The sequence below is a fragment of the Rana temporaria genome, chromosome 5 (genome assembly GCF_905171775.1).
Source record: "Rana temporaria chromosome 5, aRanTem1.1, whole genome shotgun sequence".
NCBI lineage: Eukaryota > Metazoa > Chordata > Amphibia > Anura > Ranidae > Rana > Rana temporaria.
The window spans coordinates 179404880-179426705 of record NC_053493.1 but is presented as its reverse complement, the minus strand read 5'-3'; the positions used below and the strand labels follow the sequence as shown (position 1 = coordinate 179426705).

The window sequence follows — 21826 nt, the reverse complement described above, 5'->3', positions numbered from 1 at the left end:
TGCTCCAGGCGCCGAGGTCATGAGTAGAACCGGGTATATAGCAAAACGAAAGAGTATGCTCAAGATGGTAAAAGTATGGATTGCTGTGCTTTGGTCAGAATTCTGAGACATAGAAGGATGCTAGTATTTGCAGTCATTACAGTCACAAGTGTATGGATCCTGGTGGTCCACCATACAATCCCTTATGACGCTGGGATCTGAGCTTACTATACAGACAGAATACGACGCTTCCACACCCCTACTAATACTCAGAGTGTTTGTATATGCTAGTGAAGTCCTGCCCTCAGGATGTACGGTTTATATATATAGCTTATAGGTTGCAGGTATTTTCACTTCACTACTTTAAAACAGCAATTGTCCAGGTTATCTCAGAAAGCCCTTGGCAGAAAACAGTGAAGGGAGGCACTGTCTAATCACCCAATTAACCTTCCTTACTTGGATTGGAGTCCAGTCCCATTATTGCAATATCCCACAGTATAGATACATTAATGTACTCAGCCTCTGTGGGAAGATAAGAGAAGGGGAGGGGTTCGGGGGGGGCTAGACCCGACCCAACTCGGCTCAGACTGAGCGCCTCACCAATCCCCGCGGCCCATCCTCCATCCGACCGCCGGGTTGTGTAGCTCCACGCGGGTGTCTGGTTCGGGATCTTATCGTTGTGCTATCCGTCCTTCCTATTGCGTCTCACTCCGCAGCCGGTCCGGGCCTCGATCACGTGGGTCCGCGCGGCGCTGTGATCTCCTTCCTCCAGGTCTCCCGGAAGCGTCGGGTCATGAGCGGGGAGCGGTGGCGAGTCTCCCGTGCGGAAGGCAGATCTCCAGCCTCTCACGCTGTCCTCGGCCGATCTGCTGGTGGATTCGCTGGAGACTCTACCCCACGTGCACCGCTACCAGCCATGGGACAGTCCGGCACCTCCCACCGTCAGACGCCTCACGTCCTCCTCGGACGCATCACTGCATACCATAAATGTTAACATAACCATATGTAATGCCTTCATTGTTGAAATGTGTACTGTTGATATTTATGTAAGGACATGGAACTGTACTAGTTTTCTTTCTTTGTGCAGAAGGTTTTTTTTTTTAGTTTTTTTTTGCAACTGTATGTATTATTACCTAGCAAAACAATAAATAAAAAAATAAAAAAAAAACAACAAAAATTTAGTAGACCCACAACCACTTAGGCTGCATGTACAAGTTCAGCAAAATATATTGAGCTTTTGGAAACTTACTTCAAATCCTTTGCAATTAAGGAAATATTGCTCCAAATTATCACTTAGTTGTTGAGTAAGATTCAAAACCACAGATGCCTCAGCACGAGATGAGATCTTGAAGGTTTCCTAGAAGAGAGGAACAAAATATTCATGAAAAAAAAAAAAAAAACGATTTATATATTTTTTTTATCTATGTGGATATTTGGAATACCAAAAATAAAACAAAGAGCATCAAAGACCATTAAAAAGAATACAACTTACCGAATATTTAACAGCCATCAGTCTTCTTTCCAAGACTGGACTCTGTTAAAAAGATAAAAAATAATAATTGCACATAAAAAGTGAAATATTAATCACTTCAATACTGGACACTTTCACCCCCTTCCTGCTCAGGCCAATTTTCAACTTTCAACGCATTTTTTTTTTTTTTTTTTTGTTACACATAGAGATTGTTGGCTGTATTTAACCACCTCAGTACTGTGCACTTTTATCCCTTCCTGTCCATACAAATTTTTAGCTTACAGTGCTCTCCCACTTTGAATGGCAATTACTCAGTCATGCTACACTGTACCCAAACCACATTTTTATTATGTTTTCCACACAAAGAGAGCTTTCGTTTGGTGGTATTTAATCACCACAGTTTTTTCCTTATTATTTTACGATATAAGCAAAATAAAGGGAAACGGTTGAAAAAACAAAAAACACCCAAAAAAAAAAAACTTGTGTCTATAATTTTTTTTGTTGCAAATAAGTAATTTGAAAGATCAAAGGTCCCTGGGTTGTGGCGCCCTTTATAACTAGCGAGCCCGCAGTGAAGTGTAAGGACAAGGATGGCATGGAGAAACCGTAGAAAATATAAAACTGTCGCGATTGTGAAATTGTGAATTTGGTAGTTCCGTTTACATTTCAGGGTGGCGTTAAACATCAATGAGGAAGATACGTTTGAAACGTGTTGGATGTCCCTTTCCATGTTAAACTGTTTATTAATAATATAATTTACAGTATATGGTATCGGGTGTCATCACCTTGAAAAATAATGTGCCACAATGTTGTATGATCTATTGTTTAACATATTAGAGCCTCGTGGAGGTTTTCCATTACTTCTTTTTAAATTGTCTACTAGAATAAAATGAACACTTTTAAATAACCAATGTAGTAGTCTGGTTGCTGTAAAAAAGTCCCAACAAAAAGGAATTGTTTTCTGGATTACATCGTGCAGAGTTTGTAAAACTATTGCATGGAAAGTCGATTACCAAGCGAGTCAGTTACTGTACCTTCCTCAGCTTCTCCTGCAGCTACAAACTCTTCTGTCCAGACTAAATACGGCTTCTTCTGTGCAGATCTCCCTTCACCCAAACCCAGGGTACCTATACCCAAGCTCTTTTCTGGAAACCGCAAGAAATTATGGGTATTTCAGAATTCCTGTGAACTGTACTTTTCCTTGTTACACCAAACCTTTTCATCAGAAGCTACTAAAAAGACAGGGTTTATTATTTCACTTCTTCTGGATGAACCCCAATCCTGGGCTAATCATCTCCAGGAACAACTTGATCCTGCTCTGGCTACCATGGACTAATTTTTCTCAGCAATGTCTCAATTGTATGCTGAAACTTTTTGTGCATCAGACCGCTCAAACAAGGCTATGAAAGCTGCAGCAAGGTCAAAATGCCTGTGGAGGACTATGTGGCTGATCTCCGTGTGTGAAGTACAGACACCAAATGGCATGATCCAGCACTTCACCATCAGTTCCATCTTGGATATCTGATGCTTTAAAAGATGAATTTACCAGAGTTGGGGTGCCCTTCGTCTTTGGAAAACCTGATGAACCTTGCCATTCAGATCGATCATCGGTTGCGGGAGAGACAATCCAAGATAGCTAGCATGTATCCAAGTCCTGAGGTGTCTGCTTAAGTTCCCACTATGTCCAGTACTCCCATTAAAGATAAGCATAGTGGTCACCCACAGAGGAGCGTTTTGAGACCACCTCTGTCCTCTGCTTCTACTGCAGGGATAAGAATTGTCTCGAGAAGCCTTGCAAGCCTACGCCTACCTGGTTCTCCACGATATGCCCTCTAGGAGGGAATCAAGCACATCTCACTCTCCTGTTGTTCCTGCAGGTCTACAAAAACAGTTTCTGTTCCAGCAATCAACTCTTTGTGGACACTGCATTTGCTCTTCAACATAATTTCCTCTCTGTGTTAAGAAAACAGAGGATTTTTGTCTATCTGGTCGATGGCTCTGATGCAGTATCAGGTCTGATTCTGTTACCCAAAAGACTGCACCTATTCTCTGCGGTACTTCATCAGGAGTTTCTGCATCATTACATCCCTCATGTTCCCCATTATCCTGGGCATGCCCTTGTTAAAGGCACATAATATCCCTGCATTGACTGGCTCACGACATTACCTTTTCTTCCAGTACCTGAGAAACCATTGAGTAGGATATCTACAGTATGGATTTTTATCATTGAACCCCCCCCCCCCCATTAGAGGGGTTCACTACCATTTTGTGATGGTAGATCACTCGTGTAAAATGGCACATTTTATACACTTGAAGGGGCCCCACTCTGCCTTGGCTTTCATTAACTGCTTCAATACAGGGCATTTTCACCCCCTTCCTGCCCAGACCAAGTTTTAGTTTTCAGCGCTGTCCCACTTTGAATGACAATTGTGCGGTCATGCAACACTTGGGTACACCAAATTAAATAAAAAAAATTTCCCTCAAAAGAAGAGCAACAATTTAAAAAAAAAAAAAACATATCTTTTACTTTTTGCTTTAATACATTTCGCTTCACCCGATACCCGACTGTCCCTGTATCCTCCTCCAGTTCCCCCATCCGTGCTACTCTCCCCCTCCGTGCCACTGCTGTCCTCCTCAGTTTTGCTCTCCCCCTCCATGCTCCGTATCCCCCTCCATATCCCCCTGGGCTCCGTGTCACCCTCCTCCGCCCTCTCTGTCAGGATGATGTTCATTCGGAAAAGGTAGGAGCCAGGTTTAGCGGCTCCTACCTTTTCCGAATGAACAGAGTCAGTGATCACTGACTCTGTTCATTCATATAACTGAAACATCGTAAACTGTGTTTACGATGCTTCAGTTTATGAATGGATAGGAGCCTCTGTCTCCTGTCCATTCATTTTCAGTGCAGCTGAGAAAGGGAATGGGGAATCTGCGTCCCTTTCTCTGTCTCAAAGGGGAGATGTCAGAGGTCTGTTAAGACCCCTGATATCTCACCAAAGACCCCCAACAGGGCTAAGAAAAAAAAAATTGCAATAAATAATAAAAATAATTGTAAAAAATACAAATTAAAATAAAAAAAACACACTGACACCATCCACTCCCCCCTCCCTAAGAAAGCATTGTAAAAAAACAACAAAAATAGTAAAAAATTTAAAAAGTATCAGTAATCGGTATCGGCGAGTACTTGAAAAAAGTATCGGTACTTTTACTCGTTCTTAAAAAAGTGGTATCGGGACAACTCTAGTTTGCGCAAAAGTTATAGCATCTACAAAAGAGGGGATAGATTTATGGCATTTTTTTTTTTTTAGTAATGGCGGCGATTTGCGATTTTTATTGTGACCGTGACATTGTGACGGACATATGGGACACTTGACATGTTTTTGGGACCATTCACATTTATACAGTGATTAGTGCTATAAAACTGCACTGATTACTGTGTAAATGTGACTGGCGGGGAAGGGTTTAACACTAGGGGGCAATCAAGGGATTAAATGTTCCCTGGTGAGCGATTCTAACTGTAGGGGGTGGAAATTCACAAAGGGAGGAGACCAATGGGTGTTACTCTGTACTGGGAACACACATCAGTCTCCTCTCCTCTGACAGGACGTGGATCTGTTTTTACACACAGATCCACGGTCCTGCCGTGCCCGGCGGACATTGTGGCAGGTAGTACAATTTACCTCCAGGTTTTGTAGAGCTTTATGTGAAGCCTTAAATATTAAACTTTGTTTATCTACTGCCTATCATCCACAGACATTGAAAATACTTGAGCAGTATTTGCAATGTTGGTTGATCAGAGCGCGGAGAAAAAAAAAAAAAAAACACTTATTTCAATAGCTGTGTTCCCCGCCACGTGCTGTCATTAACAGCCCCTCCCCCTTGTCCGGGCACTTTGACAGACAGATCAACCATCCAATCCTGGGACGGGTAAGCTGTCTATAAAAGTGCCCGGACAAGGGGGAGGGGCTGTATATATGATGGTGTGCCGTGGGAAACACACAGCTATTGAAATGAAAGCAGTTATGTTCCCCACGCTCTGATCAACCAGGCGGCGGCTCTCCTCTCTTCCCCTACACAGGTAGGCTGCATTGGGGACACATGGCTGCATTGGAGATACAGGCTTCACTGGCGGACACGGGCAGACTGCATTTTTGGGCACAGACAGAGTTATTTTATTTTTAGAACTTAATTCTGCATAAAAAAACTTAACCCCCTTCCTGCCCGGGGCCAGCTTTCAGCGGTGTAACATTTTGAATGACAATTGCGTGGTCATGCTAAGCTGTACCCAAATTAAATTTTATAATTTTTTCCCCCACAAATAGAGCTTTCTTTTGGTGGTATTTCATCACCTCTATGGTTTTAAATTTTTGCGCTATTAACAAAAAAAACAATTGCGACAATTTTGAGAAAAAAAAAAAACACGTTTACTTTTTGCTATAATAAATATCCCTATTTTTTTTTTAAAAATATATATTTATTTTTCTCATTTTTCTCAGTTTAGGCCAATATGTAATCTACATATCTTTGGTAAAAAAAAAAAAAAAAAAAAAAAAAAATCACAATAAGCGTATATTGATTAGTTTGCGAAAAAGTTATAGCGTCTACAGAATGAGGGAAATATTTATTTTATTTTTTACTAGTAATGGCAGTGATCTGCAATTTTTATCGTGACATTACGGTGGACACATCGGACACTTGACAGTATTTTGGGACCATTGACATTATTGCAGCAATGAGTGCTATAAATATGCACCGATTATTGTAAAAATTTCCCTGGCAGTGAAGGAGTTAACACTAGGAGGCGATCAAGGTGTTAACTGTGTCCTAGGGAGTGATTCAAACTGTGGGGGGAGGGGACCGACTTGATGAAGTGACCGATCGGTATTCCAATTTTCCTCTTCCCTGACAGGACGTGGATCTGTGTGTTTACACACACAGATCCACATCCCTGCTCTGTGACGAGCAATCGCTGGTGCCCCTGCGAACATCGCGGCCACCGGGAAGTGGTTAAGTGTAATTTTATGAGATCATTTATGAAAGCGTGTTTAGGGGAGGGATTAGGGGCAGGCAGGGTAGGGGTAGGGTGGGGCAACTGGTGGCCAGTAACCCTTGAGGCCTGGCTAGTAGCTCAGGACTTGAAATTTTGAGCCCTTTTGTAGGTGACATTTGCATAATAAATGGCCAAATGAAAAAGATGAGATCATTTCAGGACTGTATTAATATATGCATGCTGCTTGTTATGATTGGCTTCACTTGCGTGAACTGTTGCTTCTTGGTGTGTCTCAGGTCAGTCTGGGTGTGAGCATGGACGTATGCTGCCCCAGTATACCAAGCTTGTTAAGCAGTTGCTGTTAATGGATCCGCCATCAATAATCAGCTGACCGGTCAGTCCCCAGCTGAATGTGCTAATGGACTGGAAGAGAGAGAGTGTGCGCTGGAGCGGAGACCGGCTTGTACTAGAACTCTGACAGAGCAGATCCCTTGAAAACAGAGGGTCTGTTGCCTGCTATCAGCTGTGTGCGGAAGCTCCTTACTGAAGCTCTGTAGAGCAACATCATGGCTGAGTGATCCGAGTAATCTGGAGTAATTTTAAGCGACGGCCGCTGAGGCTCCATTGCTGACCCCCTGCGTGTGCTGAACCATACTGTGCTGCATCCTCGTGAGGAGAAGGTCCTATAGGGATGGCGGTCTGCAAATGCTGAGTAAAAAGTAAGGGGAGTAAAAAGAAAGGGGAGGAAAAATATGATGTGAAACAGAGTTGATCTATAAAACAGTCAAATTAGTGCCATTTTTTTTTTGCTGCTCCTAAATTACCCTTGTGGAAAATTGTTGCTGAACTGCCCAGAAGTGTTATTTATGAAACATTGACATTAGCAATGACTACACGACGACAAGCTGCGCAGCAGCCGGCTAAGGGAAGTTGGAATGAGACAGGAGGGATACTGTGTAGAGCGGGGGCTGCATATTACTATGACAGGATGAGAGGAGATGTGGGGTAATGGACATTAATGGAGATAGTGGGAAGAAAATAGACCGTAAATCCCCGACACCAAGTCGCGGTGTCCAAGCAGCTGGACGGGCCCATGCAGAGTATGGAAGGGAATCGCCAACAATAGGATGGGGGAGAAAGCTTCCTGAGAGGGATATCGCCTATGTAGAACACCCCCCCCCCCCCCGAGTGAGGGAAAGAAACTGCAGTGCAGGGGGAAGGCTGTTTAATGCCTGAAGAGGGCAGCCCCAATGTGGAAAGGGCGGAAACTGATAAAGACAGCCCCCCAGAACTCTCAAATGGAATGGCACTAGATGTTCCATCTCCAAAGGGGGACACGGTAGCAGTGGAGAGAGGAACCCCGACATTGGAGGAGAATCAAGCAATGGCAGCTCCCAGTTATAGCCCTAGGACACAAGGAGACAAATTGAACCCACAGGTCAAAAGCCCCCCACTGGAAGAAAGGGAGAAGTGGACTCTGGTGTCAAAGGGGGGGGTTGGGGATGCAGCGATTGAAATCAGGGAACTTTTGAGGGCCCTTCCTACAAAGACATTCAGCAGCTAATTAGTGTGGTGGAGCAGTCCTGCCAGCAAGCAGTAAATAACAAGAGAAGACACACGGGCACAGGGTGGAAGAGAGTCAGGAGGTAATGGTACAGGCAGTGGTGGAGATTCAAGACGCTATTAAACTCCTATAAAGACCAATTAGATGATTATGAGAATAGAGACAGAAGGCAGAACATCCATATAAAAGGGTTACCCGAAGCAATTCAAACATCCGAACTAGTCTCAGTAGTTCAAAAAGTATTTGGTCAGATTACGGGGCCTCTGCACCTGAATGTATCAAGCTAGATCGGATACATCGAGTTCCCACATATGCCACTCAAAATATGGAGAAACCCAGGGATGTTATATTTTAAAAGTACATAAAATATGCAGTAAAGGAAACTATTATGAAAATGGCCCGTAGTAGTCCTGACATTTCCCTTGATTGTACGAATTGATCACTGTACCCAGATTTAACCCGCAGGACCCTGTACCAACGCTGAGTGGTCCGTCCTCTGCTGGAAGCCCTGCACTCTAAGGGGGTTAACTATCGCTGGGGGTTTCCGTTTAGTTTGATGGCCTTTAGGAATGGCAGAACAGCAACTTTACTTACTAAAGATGATCTGCAGTTCTTTGATGAAACACTGGACCTCCCATTAGTAGACTTTATAGATTGGAGGACACAAAGCAGGGAGCCCCCTACAGCGGCCTGAACAAGATTAGAGGCCTAATGGACGGTTCACTGAACAAGGAAGAGGAGCTTTCTTAATTTTCTAAAAGCTCACAAGAATGGGTGTGGGGTGTTTTTTTTTCTCTCCTCTTCTTCTTTGGTGTGGGGGGGGGGGGGGGGGTACTGGACTAAAATCTAAGTGAACAGATAGAAGGGGTGAAAGGGGCTGCAGTCCCTGGTTAATGTTATAAGTGTTATATATGGAAATATGTGCATGTGGAAGAAATGATTTGATGCAGTGGGGGGAAATATGTATCTATACCATTATAATAAGTCATAGTATGAGGGAGGTTATAGGGGGCACTTCAATTGTAGAAAGGGTATCTGGATGTTGCTATAAGACTTACTGGGAGAATATTAGAGAGCAGCATCTGGGGAGGAGGGAATTAGAGTGGGGTATCCTGGTTGTTTAGGACGGTCCCGATATAAAAAGTTGAACTGGTATCAGTAAGGGGGTGGAGAGGTCCGAGTACAAGGTGTGTGCGCGGACCCCTCTACCAGTAAGGTGGGATGCTCCAAGGGGGAGGTATATTTGGAGTATCTTTGGGGGGAGGGAGGGGGTGCTAGATTCTATCCACTCTATGAGTGACATTCAAATGGGGATTTGTTTTAAATGGTGCAACCTGCCATAGGAGACATCGACGTCCCTGAATACCCGGGGGCCTTTTGCCCCACACTCCTGGGCGTGGAGCTTTTTAAGCAATAGGTGAGTCCTCTTCATTGTTAATTATGCCTTTTCCCTACTCGAGGAAGAGGATGTGTATGTGCTTTTGCACTTCAATGGAGAGAATACAATGATTTAATGTGAATGTATTTAATACTTTTTGCTCTACTCTAGATGCAATACTTGTTTTATGCCATGATGAAGAATGTGTAGCATTCGAAACGCGTCGGCTTTTCAGCTACAACTTTACCTCCCTTATGGTGATGGTACCGTATGCCGGACAGTATCTGCATCATCCATGTTTTGTTTTTGTACTATGTATATTCTTATAATGCTCGAGATATTTTTGTACATGTTGTAACTATTTTTGTAATAAATTGTTATTTTTTCATATATATTTTTGAAATTTTTATTCGTTGCCTATACAATCCCACTTCATGAGGTATTTTCGATTTATTTAAAGGTACAATATATAGCCAGCGATATACGTTTGCTGCAATTTATGCACCAAATATTCTGACAAGTAATTTTCTTGCTAAAATGTTGAAGATGCTGGAGAAATTTAGGGAAGGTTGTTGGATTCTGGGTGGAGATTTCAATATTGTGTTGGACCCAAGTCTGGATACAACATCAGGGAAAACATCTCTATCCTTTAGAGCTCTAAAACATTTTAAACAACTTCTACGCACCCAACACTTGGTCGACAGCTGGCGGGTAATGCATGATGGGAGTAAAGGACTACAGTTATTCTAAAACACATAAAAAGTATTCGGATATTGATGTATTCATGGTAGATCAATTTTATTTAGAAAAGGTCAGAAAGTGCACCATCGAGTCCATAGCCATCTCAGATCATGCCCCAATAACGTTAACACTCTCCCTGATCCAGGCAGGTTATATAGAACGGACTTGGAGACCGAACAAATCAATATTATAATATAAACAAAAAGGAAGCCGATGAACTGGCAGTTAAAATAAGGGATTATTTTGAGAGGAACACACCGGGTGAGGTGTCTGACCAGGCAGTGTGGGAGGCCCATAAAACAGTTATAAGAAGAGAACCAATAGAAAGAAAGAAAGAAAGAAAGAAAGAAAGAAAGAAAGAAAGAAAGAAAGAAAGAAAGAAAGAAAGAAAGAAAGAAAGAAACAGAGTTATCAGAGAAAATTAATGCACTGGAGATTAAACATAAAATAAATCTTGATCCCTTAGATATCCAATAACTACTGAACCTTCGAGCAGAACTCGCACAATGTTTAGAGATCGAAAAACTAATAGCGGACGTCTACTAGCTAAACAACTTAAAAAGCAACAAGAGTCTAGACATGTCCATAACCTATTAATAGGGAACAAAAAAAAAAAAAAAGATAGTGGAAACTCAGGCCATAGCAACAGAATTTCACAGATTCTATGAAACCCTATATAATATCCAGACATCTGAGACTTCACAAATAGAGGATAGGGAGGACCAAAGAAGGGAAGAGATACAAGATTATATCAGGGAGTCATTAATGCCTACCCTATCAATTACAGAAGAAATGGAAAACCCAATTACAGTAGAAGAGTTGAGCAGAGCAATAGCAGCCTTACCGACAGGAAAAAGTCCTGGCCCGGACAGATTGACATACTTATAAAAAAAATTACGGTCCAGAGAAAGCCCCAAAGATCGTACTATCAATGGATGCTAAAAAAAGCCTTCGATAGGGTGAACTGGGGGTTTATGAGTGAAGTCTTGAGGGCGGTGGGCCTGGGTGACCGCATGATGGGATGGGTAATGGCCCTTTTTGCAGATCCAAGAGCAAGGGTTAAACTAAATGGCACAGTATCCGACCATCTTATTATACGAAACAGAACAAGACAGGACTGCCCACTTTCACCAATATTTGCTTTAATATTAGAGCCATTTCTTTGTAAGATTAGAAGTAATGGGGCGATATCAGGGACATGTATTGGGGATGTGGAACACAAAGTATCGGCCTATGCTGATGATTTATTATTCTACCTTTCAACACCACAGACATCCTTAACAGCCCTTATGCAGTAAGTGGACAGATATGGGTATCTGTCCAATTTTAAAATTTTGAATAATTAATACTTTTACCCAGCCATGTACCTCAAGAGATGGCGAGGACGCTGAGGAGGGCATCTTCCATACAATGGGGTAAGGACCCCTTGTTCTATTTGGGACTACATATCACCGTGTCAGATCAAAAAATGTTATATGACCTTAATAATGCCTCCCCAATGGTCAGGATAGTGGGGGACCTAAAGAAATGGACAGGACAATATCCAACATGGTTTGGAAAAGTGAGTACCATTAAAATGTGTATACTACCTAGAATTATCTACATATTACATACAGTCCCGATTAAATTACCAGAAACCGTTTTTAAACAGATAGGGAAGGCATTTGTAGCATTCGTGTTGAATGACAAACGACCAAGGTTGGCCAACGACATCCTGCACAGAAGTAAGGTAGAGGGAGGAATGGGGTTGCCAGATATATCGGTATACTAAAAGGCAATGTCGCTGGTCCGAATTTTGAACTGGTGCCATGACTCCTCTAATAAAATGTGGGTCCAACTAGAAAAAACAATAGGGAGGAACCTTGCAGGGGCCCCTTGGGTTCCCGAGTATGTCGAGAGGACTTTCGAAATGGACATCTTCCCTGACTTGGAACTCTTTGTTAATATGGGATAAGTTTAATAAAACAGGAGAGTACCCCCCAGGTGTCCCCCCTAGCTCCACTGGAGGGATTCCTATGGTTCCCACCGGGGGAGGGAGTGGGATTCCTGGGGGCATGGGGTCGGGATGGAGATACCACATGTGGTAAATTCGCCCTGCGGGGGAACCCTAGCAACCTATCCAGACCTGGTTACAGCACTAGGGAATATGCCCACATCAGGATGGAGATACTATCAAATGACAGAACCAAGTTGCAGCTTTGCACATCTGAGTCACCGAAGCCTGGTGGTGCACTGCCCATGAAGCACTTATCGCCCTGGTTGAGTGCACTCTAACAGAAAAAGCAGGAATCCTATTCTTTAAACCATAGGCTTCAAAAATTATCTGTCGAATCCACCTGGAGATAGTGGATCTTAACGCCGCTTGTCCCTTCTTGGGACCATCCGGCAAAATAAACAAAATATTTGTTTTGCATATCTGAGCGGTTGCCTGCAGATACACCTTTACTGCTCTCACAAGATCTAGAGAGTGTAATACTTTTTCCTCTGCTGTCTGCGGATCCAGTAAAAAAGAAGGCAGGACAATGTCCTGATTTAAATGAAAAGCCGACACCACCTTAGGTAAGAAGGCAGGATGGGGTCGTAGTACAATTTTGTCTTTATGACAAACTAAATAAGGCTCTTTGCAAGAAAGAGCTGCTAATTCAGATACTCTTCTAGCTGAAGAGATAGCAATCAGAAACGCCAACTTCCTGCTTAAAAGAATCAGTGGAATGTGGCAAATAGGTTCAAAAGGTTGCTTCTGCAACACTGATAATACTAGATTTAAATCCCATGGGCACAAAGGAGATTTAACTGGCGGATTAATCCGCAGTACCCCCTGAATGAAAGCCCGTACTAGGGAATGAGATGCCAGCGGTCTTTGAAAGACTGATAGAGCCGATATTCGACCCTTAAATGGTACTAAGGGCTAATTTCATCTCCACTCCTAGCTGGCAAAAGGCAAGAATCCTACTTATGTCATATCTGTGAGGATTCCACTTGTTGGTTTCACACCATTAAACATATGCTTTCCAGACTCTATAGTAAATAAGTCTGGAAGCTGGCTTTCTGGCATTAATAAGGGTAGAAAGCACCGAGCCTGAGATCCCTCTCCTTCAGAATGTGGGTCTCAGCAGCCAAACCGTCAAATTTAGCATTTGTAAGGAAGGATGGAACACCGGACCTTGCGACAGCAGTTCGTGGTGAAGCTGAAGCTTCCAAGGTGTTCCTACCACCATCTTTATGATCTGGGCCAATCTGGGGCCACTAAGATTACCTGAATCCTTTCCTTCTTGATCCTGCAGAGTAGCTTCTGTAGAAGAGCGATCGGAGGGAATGCATAGATCAGTGAAAACTGATTCAATGGAACCACTAGTGCATCCGATCCGTAGGCCAGAGGATCTATTGTCCTGGACACGAAGGTGTCCAATTTCCTGTTGAACCTGGAGGCTAACAGGTCTACATCCAGGGTTCCACATCTCTGGCATATGGGCCTGAAAGATCTCGGGGTGGAGAGACCACTCTACTGGAAAAAGTTGCTGGCGACTCAAGTAGTCTGCTTGCCAGTTTTCTACCCCTGGAATGAAGATTGCAGAAAGACAAGGAACATGTTCTTCTGCCCATCTTAACCACTTAAATACCGCACACAGTCATATGACGTCCACAAAGGGGATCTCCTATCCTGGGTGGACGTCATATGAGGCCCGTATCCGTAAGTAAACAAAGCCGCAATTGCGGCTAGTAGGCATGAGATCTGTGAATATTTTTCACAAGCTTATGCCTTCCAGCCTGGAGGAGAGATGCAGGGGTCTTATTAACCCCGCATCTCTACTTAAAGAGGACCTGTCACACACTATTCCTATTACAAGGGATGTTTACATTCCTTGTAATAGGAATAAAAGCGATACAAAAAAAAAAAAAAAAGTGTAAAAAAAATAATAAAAAAAAAAATTTATAACGCCCCTGTCCCCAGTAGCTTGCGCTCAGAAGGAACGCACACGCAAGTCCCGCCCACGTATGTAAAAGCCGTTAAAACCACACGTGAGGTATCGCCGCGTGCGTTAGAGCGAGCACAACAATTCTAGCACTAGACCTCCTCTAACTTTAAACTGGTAACCTCTAAAAAATTTCAAAACGTCGCCTATGGAGATTTTTAAGTAAAGTTTGGCGCCATTCCATGAGTGTGCGCAATTTTAAAGCATGACGTGAGGTATCTATTTACTTGGCGTAACATCATCTTTCATATTTTACAAAAAAATTGGGCTAACTTTACTGTTTTGTTATTTAATTCATGAAACAATTTTTTTCCCAAAAAAAAGGCGTTTGAAAAATGATTGCGCAAATACTGTGCAAGATAAAAAGTTGCAATGACCGCCATTTTATTCCCTAGGGTGTCTGCTAAAAAAAACATATAATGTTTGGGGGTTCTGAGTAATTTTCTAGCAAAAAAAAAAATGATGATTTGTACATGTAGGAGAGAAGTGCCAGAATAGGCCCGGTATGGAGGTGAGTATAAAAGCCCTGTATTGAAGTGGTTAAGATGCGATTCACCACCTTCTGGGCACCTTGACTTCGGGTGCCTCCTTGGTGATTGATATAAGCTACTGCTATAGCATTGTCGGATTGAATCTGAACTGGGTGAACGTCTAACCTGCTTGTCCATGTCTTGAGGGCTAAGTATACTGCCCGTAACTCGAGTATGTTGATGGGCAGACTTATCGGTTTTGGCCCAGATCCCCTGGGCTGAAGCTTCTTCCAACACAGCTCCCCAGCCCCTTAGGCTGGCATCTGTAGATATCACCTTCCAGGTGACTGGGAGAAAGGATTTTCCTCTCCTTAAGTTCTTAGTTTGTAACCACCAGCTGAAGCTTTGGCGCACCTGTGAGGACAGGCGCATGGGTAGATCCAGAGCTTGGATCTTCCTGTTCCAGGCGGCTAGAATGCTGCCCTGAAGTAGTCTCGAATGAAACTGGGCATAAGGGACGGCCTCGAAAGAGGCTACCATCTTGCCTAACAGTCACATGCAAAGGCGGATTGAAGGTCTCTTCTTTGCCTTGACTACGTGGATCAGGTCCTATTTTTGCACACACAAAGAGGTGCGACAAAAACGTGCAACGGGTGCTACGTCAATCAGTCCTCCTCACGAAGGACCTGACCCTGATCCCCTGGGGCGTTAGGCTCCAGACGGGGACTGAGGTACTCAAATGGTCCGAGCAGCCGAAGCCGACACGGACCCCATTCCTTGGAGGGTCTGCCGAAACAGAACGCTCCCAGTACTAGGTGGGGCTCCCCCGAAGGGAGACCCCATGAGAGCGGTTGAACTAAGCCAGAAGGCCATGTCCACCTACTCCCAAGACGTTCAGGGCTGGCCCGAGGACCAGCACCCTACTAATCACACACAGTGACAAATAACGTGCGCCAAACAAAAAAAGACAAAGTGACACACACAGGGATAAGTGGGGGAGAAGAAAGATGAGTGAAAGTGACCATCGTGCAATACGATGGCCGGCCCTACGGCCAGTAATCAAAAATTCCTCTGGTCCTAGCCAAAAGGCCCGGCCCTAGGAGGCAGGTGGGAAAAAAGTGTATCTGGTGACGTGATCTAGGTGCCAAACTCGAAGTGCCCTCTCAAACACTTGTGGAAGTATGGCACCCCTGGACTGGCACTCCAGGGGCACATCACCATAGGCTTTTCAACCGAACCCCGACCCACAGCCCAGACAAACAGCACCCATCCCAGACTGGAAGGTAGGAGCTCAGAGATTGGGGAGAGCCCACGCCAGCAGCCTACTCCCACTACTCTCATCCCTCCCTCCTAATCACGTTCAGGAAATACTAAACGCTCCCCCGGTGGGAAGGAGGAGCTAGTGTTCTCTCCCGAACAACTGACCGGGGCAGGCACCACAAAATCCAGGCCAGAAAGCCAGGGACCCTGGCTCCTCAGCTTCGACCTCATGTTTCTCCGTCCAAATCAGAAGGCTTCCACCTCCACGCCAGAAGGTTCTGCATCTGCCATCACTTTCCACCTAGCCGTGTACTAGGGACGATTAGCATAGCACCCCCATTTGGCAACTGATAAGAACAGATACTACACTGGATCTTAGCCAAAAGGCTGAGAAGCGATATCAGGGAACAGACGATCACTGACATTGGCATAATGAACGGGCAAGTTGTGTTTACACACACACACACACACACACACACACCTCTCCCCGTTCTTCAGCTCCTGTGACCAATCGTAGGACACCAGCGGCGATTGGGTCCGCGGGTCCCGCGGTCACAGAGCTTCGGACCGGCAGTGCGCTCATGACCCCACGGCTGGGCTCTTAAAGAGGACGTACAGGTACGTGCTTGTGCCAAGCCGTGCCCTTCTGCCGACGTATATCGGCGTGAAGGTGTCCTTAAGTGGTTAAAAAAAATTCAGGTAGTGGCCCCCTGTGCCCGGTCAAATAGGTGTGCCCGGTTAAATGGGGGTGACCGCTCTCCCTATAGAAGGGACCCCTGCCTTCAAGGACCTTACTGATAGGAGGTCCGAGGTGCTGACCCGCTCCACGTTTACCATGCTGATGGGTGGCACATGCGGTCTGCATCGCGGCCTGTTGTGGTCACACCCTTGGCGTCTCAGACACTCACTGAGTGGGCAAGGTTTTGCACCCGACTGTGGAGGTGCACCAGCTCCCTCCCTAATTTGTTAGACTGGCAGACCTTTTGGTCCAGGGCCCGGTATAGATCTGTAATGTGGCACGGGATGCTGCATACTCGATGCCCAGAGCCTCTGTTTTGGCGGTGATTTTGCGCCATCTGCTTTGGCTGAAATGCTGGTCTGCTGACCAAGCATCCAAAAGAGCACTGGCTGATTTACCCTTCAGGGGTGGGAGGTTTTTTGGTACCTCTTTGGATGACATTATCAAGAGGTCAGTGGAGGTGAGAGCACTCTCCTCCCTTAGTCCACCTGGGGAAAGGGGCCGTGCATGTGCCGGGTCCTTCATTCCCCGTTTAGAGAATCCTCCCAGGCCGACAAAGGCTCAGCTGGGGATGGGAACGTCTCTGGGTGCGTAACCGCACCCATGCCCGCCTATGTATGTAGCCTTCCCTGGCCCGTCTCAGGGGTGGGGCGACGGCTTTGCAGGTTTCCCGGCTCGGTGAAGCTCCCTGCTCTCCGACCAGTGGGTGTGCGAGGTGGTCTCTTCGGAGTACTGGTTCTTCCAATCCACCGAACAGATTCTTCCCTTATGTCTCTCTCCTTCCGGCTCGTCGGTCTGCCTTGCTGGGGCAGTGTAGGACTTGCAAAGCTGCGGGGTAATGTCCCGCAGGACGAGAGGTTTCAGGGGTCCGTCCAATCTTGGGCATCCAAGCCCTAAATGCCTTTAGGAGAGTTAGGCAGTTCCGCAGGGACTCCATTCGTGCGGTGGTAGCTGCGCTCCATCAGGGGGAGTTTGACGTCTTTGGACATCAAGGATGCATACTTGCAGACCACACTTTGCGCAGGTCACTAGAGGTTTCTGCACTTCACGGAGGGAGGACCACTGTCAGTTGTGGCTTATCTTTTTGGTCTAGCGTCAGCACCAGGTGTCTTCACAAGGTGCTCGCACCGATCCTAGCTTTGCTGGGACAGTGAGGCTTTGACAGTGACGTCTTTCTTCTAAAAGCAGATTCTGGATCAGAAATGGAGGAGGATTTGTCTATAGCCAGTCGGACCCTCCAAGATTTTGGGGCGGGTGTTAAACGTTTAGAAGTCGGTCCTGGTACCGACTCAGTGTTTGGAGTACCTAGGGTAGGTTCTGGACTCCTCGTGGCGAAGGTCTTTCCTCCCCTGGAGAAATTGCAGATTTAGTATGCTGTGTGGCTGTTGACATCACGAAATCGGTCATATCTCAGTTTTTTGCATGCGACTCCTGGGTTTGTCGGCTACCTCCTTTGCGGCGGTACCGTATGTCCAGTTCCACACTCGTGTTTGCAGAGGAAGATACTGTCCAAGAGCACAAATCTCCTTTGTCTCTGTATCGTCAGATTCAGGTAAGCCACCTAGTCAGTCTCTGAATTGGTGGCTGAGATCTTTGGCTCTTCGATCGGGGGAGTAATTTCTTCCCTTCCAGTGGACGGTAATTACGACGGATGCCAGCCTCACTCGTTGAGGGGGGCGTCTGGGTGGTCCGGGCGACCCAGGGTCACTGGACTCTAGCGGACTCCCGTCTACCAATCAATGTCCTAGAACTCCGAGCGATCTGGCTATGCTTTTCCTCATGGTCGAGGAGGTTGCAAGGTCGCCCGATCAGGATTCAGCCGGAAAACGCCACGGCTGTAGCTTAGGTCTACCATCAGGTAAACTGGCAGGCGAACTACCTGAGTCGCCAGATGCTGGGCCAGGGCGACTGGTCTTTAGCATTCGGAGGCATTTCAACTCCATTGCAGGAGGTGTGGCTTACAGGGCATGGATGTCCTGGCCGCTCGTCTCAACCACAAGGTGTCAAAGTTCGTGGCCAGGTCTAGTGATCCCTGTGCAGTCGCGTCAGAGGCGTTGGTGGCCCTGTGGGGTAAGTTTCGGCTACCTTATGCCTTTCCTCCATTGTAGTTGTTTCCCGGACTGCTCCACAGTGTGGAGGCCGAAGGGATCCCGATGATTCAAATCGCTCCAGACTGGCCTTGGTGTCCTTGGTATGCCGATCTCGGGCACCTGGTGGCGGATGTACCGGGGCAATTGCCAATGCGGGAGGACCTTCTGTCTCAAGGTCCCATACTTTGTGTTGTACAGTTGCTGGCTTCACAATGTGGCTATTGGAAGCCAGGTTTTAAGAGACTGGGGTCTGTCCGACTCGATTCCTCTCGACACTATCTCTGCAGGTGGCCTTTTTGGTGGCCATTACTTCTGTCAGAAGCCTTTGTGTTGGCGGCCTTGCATTGCAAATCGCCATACTTGGTCCTCCAAATGGATGGGGCGGTGGTGCGCCCGAAACCTTCCTTTCTTCCGAAGGTGGTTTCGGCCTTTCACCTGAATGAGGACTTTGTTCTTCCATCCTTATGTCCTCAGCCGGCGCATCCTACGGAGGTTGCGCTTCATTCTTTAGGCATGATACACGCTTTGGGGGGTGTACCTGCCTGCTACGGCTCAGTTTTGGAGATCTGACGTACTTTTTGTGTCGGTGTCGGGTCCACAAAAGGGGCCTGGCAGTCTCGTCAGCCACCATTTCTCAGGGGATCAGGCAGACCGTCATGCAGGCCTATGCTCTTAGGGGCGGTCACCCCCTTTCCGGTCACTGCACTTTTGACCAGGGCAATTAGTGGTTCCTGGTTTTTCCGACATCAAGCGTCTGTCTCACAGGTGTGAAAGGCGGCGACTTGTTTGTCCGTTCATACTTTTTCCAAATTTTTACAAGGTTAATGCGAGTGCATCTTCTGATGCTTCTTTCGGCCGCAAGGTTTTGCAGGCAGCTGTTTAAAGTTGCAACTCCTCTGTTGAGGAGCTCTGCTTGCATTTGGGGTGAAATTAAATTGGTTTTACAGATACTGTTTCCACCCATCGTTTTTGGGGACATCCCAAGATCAAGATTTAAGGAGCTGTGTCCGTCCATGGACGATAACAGAATAGGATTTTTTGTACTCACCGTAAAATCCTTTTCTCTGTCGTCCATGGACGGATACAGCACCCACCCCTCTTTTTTAGGTTTGTACTGCTTGTTACGAACTGAGCCTGCATACTGCAGGGAGGTGGGTTATGTCTGGAGGGACCGCCCCTGGGGCGGGGCTGTTCAACTCTGTTAAAGTAACATGTATTTAATTATCCAACATGTTTCTGCCTAGTCCTCTTCTGTGAACAGGAACATTACCCACTTGTCAAGATTTAAGGAGCTGTGTCCGTCCATGGACGACAGAGAAAAGGATTTTACGGTAAGTCATTTTTTTACTATGGCGGCGATCAGTGTTTTTTTTTTTGACTGCGACATTATGGTGGACACATCGGACACTTTTGACACATTTTTGGGACCAGTCATTTTCACAGCGAAAAGTGCTATAAAAGTGCTACAAAAATGCACCGATTACTGTGAAAATAACACTGGCAGTGAAGGGGGTTAACCAGGAGGGGCACTATAGGGGTTAAGTGTGCCCTAAGGGAGTGTTCTTACTGTGGGGGGGGGCATGGCTGTGCGTGTGACATCACTGATCGTCGTTTCCTAACACAGGGAACCGACAATCAGTGACAGCCACACTAGGAAGCACGGGGAGAGGTTTGTTTACACTTCTCCCCGTTCTTCCTCTCTGTGACCTGATCGCGGGACACCGGCGGCGATTGGGTCCGTGGGTTCCGCGGTCACGGAGGACAGGACCGGTTTGCGAGCGTGCTGCCGGCGCCGCGAGTGCAACCCACGGCTGGGCATCTGTGCCATTCTGCCGACGTAAATAGTCATGCGGTGGTCCTTAACCACTTCAGATCCGCGCTATTGCTGAAAGACGGCCGCAGCGCGGACCTGAACTGCTGGGTGGACATCCCGGGACACCCATTTGTTTCCGCCCTCCCTTGGACACAGCCAATCACAGATTGTGCTGAATGGCCAATCACAAATGCCATTTAGCACTCGATCTTACTGTCCAATGAGAGATGATCTCAAATGTAAACATATGAGATCATCTCTCATTGCCGGCTTTCTCTCCTCACACACAGACAGCGTGGGAGGGGAGAGAGCGATCTGCAGCGTACAGCGAGTGTAAAAAAAGTTGCAGTTAAAACGGTGCCCACAGTCCCTGCCGTCGGTGCCACCTGTCAGTGTTATCAGTGCCATGTGCCATCTTTTATTAGCGTCACTCGTGCCACGTAGCAGTGTCATCACAATTTTCAACCGAGGAGGCGTACGAAATTCTTGCGGTCGACGGGAGCAACGGGGAGCTCTCCGATTCGGATTCCTCCATAAATTCAGACACAGAGTCTGACGTTAACTACGAGCCTATGCTAAGCAGTGGAACAATGACAGCCTCAGAGGAGGAGGAGGAGCAGGAAGGAGGAGGGCCCACCCGCCAGATGAAGGCATTCTGCTGAAGAGGCAGTGCCATCCACCAGCACCACAGTGCCATCCACCAGCACCACAGTACCTCGACAAGCAAGGTCATGTACCAGTGGGGTGTCACCTCAGTCCCAAAGGGTTAGGTCCCATGCCAGCCTTCCCTATTCCCTTCAGAGCCCCTTGTGGCTTCCTCCTAATTCAGGAGAAGCCAACATTCCCCCTTTTACTGCCCAGCCAGGAGTCCAGGTGGACACAGAAAATTTTGCCCCAATTGACTTTTTCAATTAAAATTTTACTGAGGACATGCTTGCCTCAATTGTGGCCCAGTGCAACCTTTATGCACAACAATTTATAGCAAGTAACCCAACGTCCTATTATGCCCGTCCCTACGAGTGGAGAGCCCTAACAGTGGAGGAGTTAAAAAAATGTTTAGTCCCATACAGAATGTGAGGCCCAAACAAAAAAAAATCAAGTACGTTCATATTGGTCATCCCGCCCCACCTACCACATGCCCATCTTTTCCTCAGCAATGCCCAAAACCAGATATCAAATGATTAAGAGATTCCTACACTACAATGACAATACCCAGTGCCCTCCCAGAAATGACCCAAATTTTGATGAGCTTTATATAATTGTCTCTATTAAATCATGTTTCTGAAATTTTTCACAAGGAATGGACATTAGACCAGTGGAAATCTGTGCTTTGGTCTGATGAGTCCAAACTTGAGAACTT

General features: G+C 46.0%; 1 protein-coding gene and 1 pseudogene across 1 annotated transcript in view; both read right to left on the bottom strand.

Annotated features, from left to right (window-relative positions):
• The window catches only part of LOC120940513, a 308239-nt gene that overhangs the window by 212951 nt on the left and 73462 nt on the right, over positions 1-21826 (bottom strand). The window contains exons 3-4 of the mRNA XM_040353429.1: positions 1472-1513; positions 1229-1336 (exon numbers count right to left, since the gene is read on the bottom strand). Of these exons, the coding sequence (XP_040209363.1) occupies positions 1229-1336; positions 1472-1513 (150 nt within the window). The remainder of the gene's footprint in view (positions 1-1228; positions 1337-1471; positions 1514-21826) is intronic.
• LOC120942224 lies at positions 16095-16223 on the bottom strand (annotated as a pseudogene).